The following is a 12,846-nucleotide window of genomic DNA, read 5'->3' as shown; positions in this document are numbered from 1 at the left end:
ATCCGCGATGTGACTTTTGAAAAGTTGAAACAGGCCTATGGGGAACATTGGCCTATTATCAAGAGCACAAGTTTTCCACTGGCACAAATCATTTTTGGAAGGCCGAGAACACGTTGAAGATGAACCTCGCTCAGGAAGACCTTCAACTTCAAAAACTGACGAAAACGTTGAACGTGTGAGGGCTCTTGTGAGAACAGACCGTCGTTTAACAATAAGGATGATGAGTGAACAGTTAAATTTAAACACTTTCACCGTACATCAAATTTTGACAGACGATTTGAACATGCGAAACACTTGTGCCAAAAAGGTGCCGAAAAACCTCAAAACTAAACAGGACAATCGAAAAAACGTGTGCGTTGATCATCTTGAGAGGATTACCAATGACCAAGAACTCTTCAATTATGTGATCACAGGTGATGAATCATGGATATTTGAGCACGATCCTGAAACAAGGCGGCAAAGTGAAGAGTAGCACACTCCGTCATCTCCTCGGCCGAAGAAATGTCGAACGAGGAAAACAAAGATTAAGGCGATGCTGATTTTTTTTTCTTTTTTGACAGTAAGGGTATCGTGAAAAAAAAAAAAAAAACACGACAAACTGTCAACCAAGTGTGATTCGTGTGAAGCCAGATATTGCAGACAAGTGGATGCTTCATCACGACAATGCCCCGTGGGACACGGCCATTTCCATCAGTGAATTTTTGACCTCAAAACGCATTACTGTTGTTCCTCAACCCCCTATTCACCTGATTTGAGTCCTTGTGACTTTTTCCTTTTCCCGAAATTGAAACATGTCCTAAAAGGACGTCATTTTGGAACTCTGGAGAACATTCAAAAGACTGTGACCGATCAGTTAAAAGCCATACCAGTTGAAGACTCCCAGCGCTGCTACCAAGCGTAGGAACAACGACTCCGCCGGTGTATAGCTGCCCAAGGGAACTACTTTGAAGAGGATAACATTGTTGTTTGAAAAACATAAAAAAAACTTTAGTTAGTACAAAATCAGTCTCATTACTTTTCTTACCATCTCGTATATAGGGTGGGCCATTTATCTTAATACACCTTTGTAACTTTTAAACCAATAGAGGAAAAACATTGAAATTTTATATCATGCAAATATTGGCAGGGGGACATTATTTGATATACTCTGCAATACCACCAAGTTAATAGTGCTGCCAACTCAACATAAGGTTATATTTTTTTTTCAAACAGCACTACCTAAGGCTATTACACACTTCAAATCGGCATGTTAAACGAAAACTCACAATATCATATTTATTATTCAGTGTTGCAAACTAAGGGTGCTATAGTATTACAAACATCCAAATTTTGGTGACCTCTACTGCAGTAATAACGCAAATGAGACGGAGGGGTAACATACGTCTGAAGTACTTGATGGGTTTCGAATGAATAAAAACCAAGAAACAAGGGATGAGAGTTTGACTTTTCCAAAAGCCTTTATTTCGAAAAACCGCTTTGGTAAGTATCTCAGACATGTGCTTCAATAGATGTTAAAATCATCATGCCGTTAAAAGCAATTTATCATTTCAAATCGTTCTGGAGGTATGACAAACAATGGTAAAGTTTGCAACACTGCTCAAAATATGTAATTCCGAGAACTTCTTGTAATTACACCTATTGGGATGTTCTAGAAGGAAAAGAAAGCAATAACGCCATTTACGCGAAATAAGCTATTTTAAACGCCATTATAAACAATATAGTAATTTTTACATTTTTTTTTATATCTTAGGAGCGAACTGCTGTGAACAGCATTATGATCTTTTATATCTATTCAAAACCATCTACGTAATTAAGAAAATGGGAGAAAACCCACGCACACGATGTCTGTCCACCACAAAGTTCACTTGGCGCGAGCTGGGATTGAACCAGGGGCCTTATGCACCAGAGGTGAACGCTCTACCACTGAGCCACCCCGGCCCCATCTACGTTATTGGATGTGAAACTTACCTAAGTCCTTTTCTGAAATAAAATCCATTGAAAAAAATCAATTTGTCAATTTCTTGCAACTTTTTTTCTACTTGTTTGAAATACGTCACATGAGACATAGTATTCGACATTAAGGTACTTTGGATATGCATTGACCCGTTTCTTTCAGTCGCGTTATTACTGTTGTAGAAGCCTCCAAAATCTGATTATTTTTCGATGTTTTTGACACTTTAGAGTCCTTAGTGTGGAACGCTGCATAACAAGTGTGTTACTGTAAGTTTTTATTTAATATGTAGATTTAAAATATCTAATAACCTGACGTAGTGCCATTAATAAAAAGCACGATTTGCGACTGAAAGGCGTCCGAAAATCCCGAATACCATGTTTAAAGCACGATAACGCAAAAAGGAATCAAGATAGCAATATCGCATTAAAAGAACAAAACAAAAAGGCTTACCTGACGAATGGTGCAGCAATTGAGGCCCAGGAGGGTACAAAGCCCATTCAATAAAAGCCCAGATTAGTTAAATACCATGTGCAACGTTCGTGGTAGTAGATTGCACCTAGCAGTAGCATCTAGTGGTGTCTTCCAGCAATTGTAATATTTTTGGAGTTTAGGCGTGTTTGATTCGCCTTTGAGATACCACTGCGTGAATACGTATGCATGATAATGTCGGACTTTCAGGCGGTGTAGAACAAAGAGTCGTGTTCTGCGTCAACAGATAGTGAACAAAGAGCTTTACTTAGAATTTCTCAGGTATTTGCAATATGATGTGCGCGGAAAGAGACGTGTATTGTGGGACAGCCAACTTGATGCTGCACAACAATAACATGCCATCTCGCACTTCTATTAATTTATAATATTCTCGTCAAAAACTAAACTTTTGTCGTTTTCCACTCATTTTGTTCACCGGATCTTGCCGAAACAAGTGTTTTTTCCGTACTGACGAAAACCATGAAGGGTCACCGATTTCAATCAGTTGGCGGATAGATTAAAAGAAAGAAAGAAAAAAAAAGCTCGTATTACTTTTCAACACATATTTTGTAGCACCAGTCTGATCTTTTTACTGAATAGGCCTTGTAAAGATATTTCGTTATTTTACCAAACCGGCCACAAGTCTATTAACCTAAGCATCGGAAATAATATGACAATAAATTTATCAATTCAACACCAGCATCTGAAAAGTTCTTTTTATAAATGGAAGATGTTCGTTCCTTTTAAGAAGTGAAAAGGGCTTTTTTTTTTTTTTTTTTTTTTTTATAGGCGAATGGCATGCATTCTTATCACGAAGAAAAGAAAAGAAAGAAAAAAATACATGTGAACATAATTCTCAGGGCCGGATTAATGGGGGCTTAGGAGGAGAGTCCCAGGTCTCCAGGTGGACAGGAGCCTCCACTCTCATCAAAATCTCAACTGGCTATCTAAAAAGAATCATTAAGACAATCTTCGTCATAAAATAAAATATGATCACAAATATGAAACATATTCCCTTAACTTCCCAACTGTACTTTCACAGAAATGTATTAGGTGAAGTCAGCAGGGGCCATATATTTTTTCTAGCCCCGGGCTTACAGATGGATTAAGCCAGCCCTGCTAAGTCTTCAGAGGTTTGATTCACGTATACACAGAGTACAGGAAAAAAGAGAAATATGGAAGGTCAATTTTAATTCAATCACTCTACGGGGTATATATATAAAACCTCAACCGAGTAACAGAGAGAATGCAGATCACCAAGACAACGCAACCTTCTTGTGAGAAAACATCTTTTGATGTTACCTACGGATAGGCAACTACAGTACATAATTAGAAGTTGACAAATATAATGTCATTAGCTTTGTCCAACTCAAAATAACTCGAAAGAACCGAACACAGTGTTCAACAAAATGTGAAGTAATAGAACCACATATGCAGAATGCACTCGTGATAGTCACACAACGATATACAGGAAATTGTACTTAGAATCAACTCGATAAGAGATGAAGAAAATGGAGACAAATTTGGTTTCATTTGAACTAAATGTTAAGTTTCAGGAAACGTAAAATACATATATGAAAGTTGAATGAAAGATTTCCGACATTTGTGAGTTGATTCTATATCACATAGCGTCCATAAGTAAATATCATTAGTAAAGTTTACGTATACAATTTTATGACTTCCACATTTTGTTTCAATGCTCTGTCTGATATTTTTGAGTTATTTTTAATGGACGAATCTGCTGGTGTCATTCTTGTCAATTTCCAATTATGCATCGTAACTACCAAACCGTACACAAAACAAAATTACAGGCAAAAATCTTTAAAGTTTCAGATTTTGATGTCCTATGTACACTATCTTAGTTAATTTTCTACCATCTTGTTTGTATGCCTCATTGCAACAGAGACCAAAAGATCTTTCCTCGGATTTTATCTTGTGTTAAGCCAATCCACTTACGGTTGTTGTTATCAAACGAATAACTGACTTCCTGAACGCATTATCTTGGACATATATTAATTGTGAACAAGGTACAAATACTTAACAAAAAACATATAGTGTAACATTATACTGTTTTATTTAAATATATATATATATATATATATACAGGGGTTGAAAAAAAAAAAAAAAAAAAAAAGGTTTCCAAAAGTGTGAAAATCATACCTAGTAAGGTGTGGGGCCTCCTTTTGCGTCCAAAACAGCTTGGATCCGACGTGGAATGGAGCTCCTGAATCGTGGTGTGTGGAATTTTGTACGATTTTTCCTCCAAAACATGCTCCAGTTCCTTAAGGGATGCTGGTGGAGGGTAATGAGGCCGAACACGCCTTTCTAACTCAGACCACAATGTCTCAATAATGTTCAAATCTGGCGATTGTGGGACACAGGGGAGGTGAGATACCTCCTGGTCATGCTCCTCAAACCATGATTTCACCGTTTTTGCAGCGTGACAGGGTGCTAAATCATCTTGGTAGATGCCATCACCATCAGGGAACAATATTTGGGCCATGGGTAGAACCTGGTCTCCCAAAATGACCTCATACGCCTTAGCATTCATCATTCCATGCAGGGCTATGATGGGACCTGCAGAAAACCACGATATCACTGCCCATACTGTAACAGAACCACTCCCATGCTGTACAGTTGGGAGCAGTCTGTATCATAGGCCTGCGACGGTGTTCTCCATACGTAAACACGACCGGCTGTTGGAAACAACGCGAAGGTCGATTCATCGGACCACATTACGTGTTTCCACTGCTCATGAGTCCAAGACTTGTGGTCCTTGTACCACTGGATACGCCTCTTCGCATTTAGTGCTGTGATCAGGGGTTTGGAGATAGCGGCCCTGCCATGAATTTTCATTTTATGAAGTTCCTGTCTCACTGTTTTCGATGAAACCGGGTTCTGTAGGCCGGAATTGAGTTTAGACGTAATTTTCATTGCAGTGGTCTTCTTTTTAGCTGCTACAATCTGTTTTAATGCCCTCCGGTCCCTATCTGACAGGATTGTCTTTCGACCACTGTTTTGCTTTGCAGACGTCGTTTGCCCATGAATTGTGTATGCCCTCGTGACATTGGACACAGTGTCTATCGATATTCCCACAATGTTTGCCACTGTTGCCACTAAAGCTCCAACCAAACGGGCACCAACGATCATGCTTCTTTGGAAGTCTGTCCGGTCGTCCATTTTACCGCATCATTATCACACAACGACACTCACAGGTGAACTGGTTACTGCTGACGGAAGAGGAAGGTCCACATGACACACTGAAAACAAAAAAACGATCGGCAACCGCAACACGTGTTCTACAGTGGAGGGCCAAACTTACGTGTCCTGTATGAACTGGTTTTAGATTTTTTTTGTCTACCCCTGTATATATATATATATATATATATATATATATATGTAGTGTAACACTAAACTGTATATCTTTTTGTATACCTTATTCATAATTAATATCTATTTAAGAAAAAAAAATCTTATATTACAAATGAAAGTGTTTGTTCGAAGAGCATGCCAGACCAATAGTAAGAAACACAAATAACAGGAATCAGTATACCTTCCTCCGCGTAACAGCAAATGGCGTTTTGCACCCATTGCACTCCTCGACGTCTTCATCGTGTTGCCATCGAACTTCTGTCTCAGCTTCTCGTATTCTCTCGAGCTGCACCTGAAGGGACTGCGACAGACGAACGAAGTCCTTCTGCACCGCTTCGCTATTATCCAGTTCTTGTTGCAAAGAGCCGACCCGACTACGCAACTCTGCTATCGTTGCCTCATGATGTTTCTGTGGGTTGTAATGAGAAAAATGTCATAAAACGAACAACAATACATTGAAACATAGCTCGTAAATATATATATAACGTGTTCATTGAAAGTGGTTAGTGTAAGTGAATAGAACAGGTACAACAAATTTTAGATCTCACGTTTTATAAACTTGGTTTAACTCATATTCTTCTCAGCTGCTGCTCTCACAGGATCATATGTTTTTTTTGATATACAGTCAATACCGGTCACATTATCATCCGCATTCTAGTCAACAGTTATATCCTGCACAATTTCAAATCTATCAGAACCTTAATCTGATATTCTTTCTTGTCATTCGTTTCCAATACAAGAGTAAATGGAAACGATATTGAAAAAACAAAGAAATCGACAGACTGACAAGGACCTGCACCAATGCCTCCTACTACTAATTTATTACACTGACAGCTTTCCGTGTATGTCACTTATTGTTCAAACCAGGGGTAAAAGTGGATCTGAACAGGTTGGGGGATGCATGACGTTAAGCCGACCTCTGTGTCTATCTTTACCCATTGTTAATTTTTCTAGAAAGTGGGGGAATGCCACAGATATTTTGTGGAAGTGGGCGGACGACGTCCCCGCGCGTTCCCCCTCACTTTTACCCTCCCCCCATCTCAAACTTTAAACAATAACTTCTCACTTATTTTGTCGACAATCTGATACTCTAGATATTTTAAATTATGACTTTTCTGCTTTCAACATCTAGTACAAATAGATTTTAATTCATTTGTACTATCCAAGAGTGTTTATTTTTTCATGCAATTTTGGACTAACGAATCATTAAATTAAAAAAAAAAAAAGCCAAAAATATCACAATATAGTTTCAGCTTCGGTTATAATATTTACACAATTACAGTACATATCAGTGCTACTTATAGGATATTCTCGGAGCAAACTTTTAAACTAGTGGTGGGCACAAAAACAGGTTTTTCGGTTTTTAGAAAAACAATTTTCAAAATACCGATTCGATTTTCCATCAAAAATCGGTTCCGTTTTCTATCAAAAACGGTTTCGGTGAACAATCTTGAGAGATAACCGAAATGTTGGTTTTAATCAAAACCGGTCTTACCCATTCCTAATAAAATACTTGTAATACTTTATACTACGCTTAATAGAAATATAACAACAAACGGAAGCAGCTAACTGTTGTGCGCATTATGTGGCAATCTGAAAAGAACTCTGTCTACCAATAAGGAAACAAAGTTAAAAATCAAAACTTGCATTTATTTTTCAACATAATCTTCTTTTAGACTACATTTATTCCAGCGCTGTTGCAATTTTCATTATCCCCACAAGGCTTGCAAAATGTATGCCCCCTCTCCAAATGCAATTTAACTTCTTTAGAGCAGAACATCCACACATACATGTATAGTAAAATCATTCGAGATAAAGTAGTTTTTTTCTTCTCATATAACATGTACTATGAGGATTTCTACAATCTTTCCTGGTGATGGAACTGAACCGGTTTCTTTGAAGCAGAACAAACGCTTCACTCTTTTGATGGCCGTTTGGATTATGATGTGTAAAGGTGAGTCCACATTTCATCCATAATGATCAGTAGACGCACAAAATTAGCTTGATTCTGCTTAAAACGATCCAAATGTTGCCTTGAAATTCTTATCCAAATGCGCTTTCGATTTGCTGTACACATACGTGGAATAAACCGAACGCAAAACTCTTTCATACTCACTTCTTCATGCAAAATACGAGTATATCCTATGTATTCTTTTGAGATGTCTACAGTCTCAGCAATTTTACATGTTTGTCATCCCAATACTATATGGTGCACCTGTTCAATGATCTTTGTTGGTGCATTTTTGGATTTCGTAGCCCAGTTTCAAGAATGGTAAGGCCATGTTTAAACTCAACTTCCTATTTCTTAGTGGTTAAAAACGAAGGAGATGCATCCCCATCTTCTTCGATAAACTTTTCATGAATTTCTGTTGGTGTTAAACAGTCTTTTGCAAAAACTTTACTGCAGTAGAATACTCAACTTCCTTCATTTGAAGAACATAAGACACCACATTTACTTCACATAGCTGGCTATCGAGAACTTTTCAGACCACTCATGTACATACAAAGAGGCGATTTAATCACTACAACACTGCAAAAAGAAACCTTATTAATTTTATTAAATGAAATTAACTTGATCTGACTTTCTTTTTACTGACCTTCGCTTGCAACGCTTCGGCCAACTCTGACTGCATTTGATTTGTCATCTGTTGATGTCGAACCTCCAACGCAGTGAGCTTTTGTTGTGTTTCTTGGTACAAGTGCTTATCCTTTTCTAAATGTGAGATTTTCTTCCTAGAATAAGTTCACAGAAAGTAAAAAGTACGTGATAAAAATAAACGACCAAAAACGCCATTAAAACTAATGACAATTTTGGTAGTTTAGTTTTGTCCCGTACTTTAATTGCATTTAAATAAAGACAACTACCACTTATACAAATCACCTGACATAGTGAAAATGTTTCCAATTAAAGAAACATTACATTCATACAAGAACTCACGCAGAAAAGAGAAGACCAAAAGTAAAGTAATAATAATATGATCTACTACAAGACCAACAGAAAAAAATGCCCAGTTATTGTGACGACGACTTCGATGTTGCAATTGAAACAAAATTAATGAAAACACTTAAAATCATGAATATTAAGTCTGCCTTTTAAATATAATATGTTTTAAGTTGGCAATCTTCTAAATTAAGTGTGATGGTCACTGGCCAGTACAGTGACAGAGCAAATAGCCTCGGTGCTGACGTCCCCATTAAACCCTAATCAATTGGCTAATAAGAGGTCAAAGAGCCTTATGTTTGAAGCCATGTGCAACTGACATGTACAAGTGAAGATCTGATAAATATACCTACTATTACTGAAGTTTTGCTTACGTGGCATTCCTATCCTCAATCTATTTCTCCATTTGAGATCTCTTAGTTTCAGCTTTTCATATCCTTTCATCAGAGTAAAAAAGAATTGATCATCTTATTCCTGTTCTGCCAACCTAGAGCCTCCTTCTACTCTGCTAGGCAATTCAACTACAACCTCCTTAGGGCAGAAAATCTACACACACACACGTGTAGTAAAAGCATTCAAGATCAAACTTTTTTTTTTTCAATTTTATTTCATATAACATGTACTTTGTGGCAAATGTACCTTGAGCAACTTGTCATAGCAATCTATGATATGCATTTTAAACAGTCAAGCACTGTTCTGAAAGTGATTACAAGATTCTTTTGAATATATAAAATATTCTGGTTGACATTTGGTTCACAACAATTCCGAAACAATTTATAATTTTATAAATATGACACCGTTCATTTTTTAAATAACTAAAATTACTGCAGCTTCCAAATGATACTTACATCAAATATTAGTAAAGTCTCTAGTCAAGTTTTATTTTTCAGTATTTCCGAATTTCATATTTGTTCTAAAAATTTACGAAGACACTCGATCAGCCCAATGGCTCCTGGTTTAATTTCAAGTGTACTTAGTTTTCATTACTTACAGGGTACAGGCAAATGAAATTTAATCTTACGTTTAAAGTCCTATGTTTATACGTCTATACGTCTAAAGGTGATGGAAATAAATGCATATAAATTCAGGAATTCTTTTACTCATCTACTAAATTCGCTCTTCTGTACTACAATAGCCATAGAACACAAAAATAAATGAAGTGATACTCGGAAATTGGGAAAGCTATAGCAAAATAGATAATAGAACTTATCTACATAAAATATAATGATTTAAATAAGAAAAATCCAAGATAATGTGTATTTCCGACACAATTTTCTATTAAATTACAACATAAAAGCAAAAGCAAAATATGATGTTAGAAATACAAAACAGAAGAAAAAATACAGAACTGACTAGATATACGACTGAACACGAAGATTTAAAAGATCTTGCTTCAAACAATACAGTTATTTTTATAGGCCGCTATAATACAGTTATATATTCTTAACATTCGTTACGAAACGTTACATCTGACAGTTGTAGTTGACATTGCAATCATTTCAAAATATACATAACTGCGTGTTACAACTTAAACTTTTCCATACTTAGCCAAGAATGAATTTCTCAACTAAAGTGACAATACATTTTTCTTCTGAATCATTGATAGTTTAAAAGAAACAAAACAATAACTAAGAAAATCAATTGGTCAAAATGATAGATTCTGCACATATACAATACAAAGGATCACTTTTTAATTTTACGACTGCATATACAGTGAAACGATTTGAAATTGGCTACTTTGCTTCTATAGAAAATTCCAACTATACACGCGGACAAATCAAGAGTAATGGCTATATCTATGTTGTTCCACATACAGAGGCATGTAACAAGATTATGCAGATGATGAAATCAGGAACCTGGCCAATATGAAGTTACTTTAAAAAAAATTCTCGCTCTTCTATTTTTCAGCTATCGAGGAATAAAAATAAGGCTTAATCCGAAAATTGAAACATGTGTGTTCTGGCCTAAGCTAATTACAGACTTGGTTATTAACAAAATAATACATGTTGCAGTACAAATAAACAAAATATAAACGCATATAGTTGCAGAAAAAGAAATACATCTTTAAAATTCAAATACAAATTATTTACTGATTTATTTATCACATTTCTAGTCTTTCAAGAGAGATCATTCTAGTTAAACTTCTCATTTGAAAAAAAAAAAAAAAAAAAAAAAAAAACTTTATGTGCATCAAGTTTTAACATGTAGCTTTTTAACACATTAAGTGACACATCTTGATAAACAAGCAGTTAAAGGACTACTAAAGGTACCTGATGAACGGGCTCTTGACGATCCACACCTGAAATACAAAAACCGATGAGATTATAGTCCACTATTACCACACTCAAGCAATTGTTAAACAAAAGTTTCCGAGGCTCTCCCGAATATCAACTATAAACTTACTTTAAACTATCTATTTCTGACAAGAGATTGTCCTCCATGCTATCTTTGGTCTGTTGTTCCATGTCTATCTGATGCCGAAGTAACATTAACTCGCTACGAAGCGTATTCTCAATATCCTCCTTTGCTTCCTTCGCAACTTTGGCAGCTATTAGATCTTCACGAAGTTTTAGCAACACTTCCTGTAGCTCCTGAAAGCCAAATTAGGTTAGTTACTGATCACACACTACACGATTTCTCAAATTTTTAATCTATGGGTCTTCGATACATTTTTGCTTTATTATAATTATTATAATTATTATTGTTACAATATACTTAGAGATTTAAGGTGCTGGAATTATTTCTTTGGAAATATAAGTGCAAAGTATGACATATTTAGATTAGATTAGAGTTTAGCGTCCCTTTCAGCAGTAAGGCTATAAGAGACGTGGATCTACAGCTTAACGTGGAATCCAAACCACATGAGTTCCCGCCGGGAATCGAACCCAGAGCTCCTGTACCAGTGTCACGTACATTAATTATATAGGAAGCAAAGTAAGTAACCACGCTCATAACATTGTGGGTCTTCGAGTTTTTACAATACAGGGTGTCTTTAAAAATCTTCATCCGCTTTCAAAGTGTTATAGCTTGAAAACGAGTAATAGTATTAGAGCACAACATCCATAAACGAATTTTAAAACGCAGGTTGCCACCCTCATGGGAAGGTGGGACATAAATTCTCATTGAAAATGGCACAATGGAACTTTTAATTTTACACAATGATCTTTTAAGAACGCTGAAATCAATAAAATTGAGTGTACAAAGCAAGTTTTCTTGGTTTTGCTACAAACAATTTCGGTCTCTTCTATTACATTATTTTTTTGGCGGAAGGGGGGAAAATCGCCCAAGTACTTGATAGGATGAGAATCCCTAAAATCGCATACAGTTTGCAAGTCGGAGTGTTGAAGTTCTTACACATAATTTGCTTATATACACAGCATCCGATTTGACAATGCTGTATTGGCTTTAAAAGAAGAAAAAAAAGTTACAAAAAGCAAATTAAATGTACTTGCATTAAGTTTTCTACAATTCGCAACTGCGCAATGTGACTAAAGGCATACATCAAGTCGATAGTTGAATTCTTTCCATACCTTGAACACTAGCAGAAGTTAGCGAGTTGGCAGGAAATGTCCCTAGTGTGTCGCCCCTTCAAACGCGACACCTCCCGCCAATCAAATTGAACTTGAATATTCCCTCTTTCGAACTGTAGGCGTTTCATTCAAATACTATTAGCCATTTTCAAGCTACAACACTATGAAATTACATAGTGCAGTCCGAGACATACTGCAGTTTAAAGAAACATGATAAGGACTATGGTTACTGTTACATATACCATTAGCAGCGTAGGTTGGGGCAGAGTACAATAAAAATAAAACTGTATGAAAACATTTCAGCGACAAGCTGTTGCTGTCCTACGTGAGCGTCCCGTAAGAAATTCATGTTTGAGCACAGAGCAGATATTCGTACCAGTATTCAAGACACAGTGAGGTGCAATAGTAAAGGCTGTTACATGACCGATATATAACTGACAGGCATTTATTTAATTATAATTTTAAAAACATTGAATTCGAAAACAGTACAAGTTAAAAATCCAGGAAAGTTAAAAGCAACGTTCTGTTTATCACCAATAATTATCTCTACTGTTTTCACGTTTATTTTTCCTTACATTTTA

The 12,846-nt window shown here is 36.3% G+C and overlaps 1 protein-coding gene across 3 annotated transcripts in view; it reads right to left on the bottom strand.

Annotated features, from left to right (window-relative positions):
* Rbpn-5 (Rab GTPase-binding effector protein rabaptin-5) overlaps nucleotides 1–12,846 on the bottom strand; it is a 94,151-nt gene that overhangs the window by 12,591 nt on the left and 68,714 nt on the right. For 2 of the 3 annotated variants that reach the window (XM_081771380.1, XM_081771382.1), the window contains exons 12-14: nucleotides 11,139–11,326; nucleotides 8,392–8,527; nucleotides 5,976–6,203 (exon numbers count right to left, since the gene is read on the bottom strand). In XM_081771380.1, the coding sequence (XP_081627506.1) occupies nucleotides 5,976–6,203; nucleotides 8,392–8,527; nucleotides 11,139–11,326 (552 nt within the window). Of the gene's footprint in view, nucleotides 1–5,975; nucleotides 6,204–8,391; nucleotides 8,528–9,978; nucleotides 11,035–11,138; nucleotides 11,327–12,846 lie in introns of those variants that run through there. The other variant, XM_081771383.1, reaches the window with a different exon arrangement.

The sequence above is a fragment of the Thermobia domestica genome, chromosome 9 (genome assembly GCF_964235325.1).
Source record: "Thermobia domestica chromosome 9, izTheDome1.hap1.1, whole genome shotgun sequence".
Classification (NCBI taxonomy): Eukaryota; Metazoa; Arthropoda; class Insecta; order Zygentoma; family Lepismatidae; genus Thermobia; species Thermobia domestica.
Note: the sequence above shows the minus strand (reverse complement) of the source record. Positions and strands in the feature narration are given on the sequence as shown.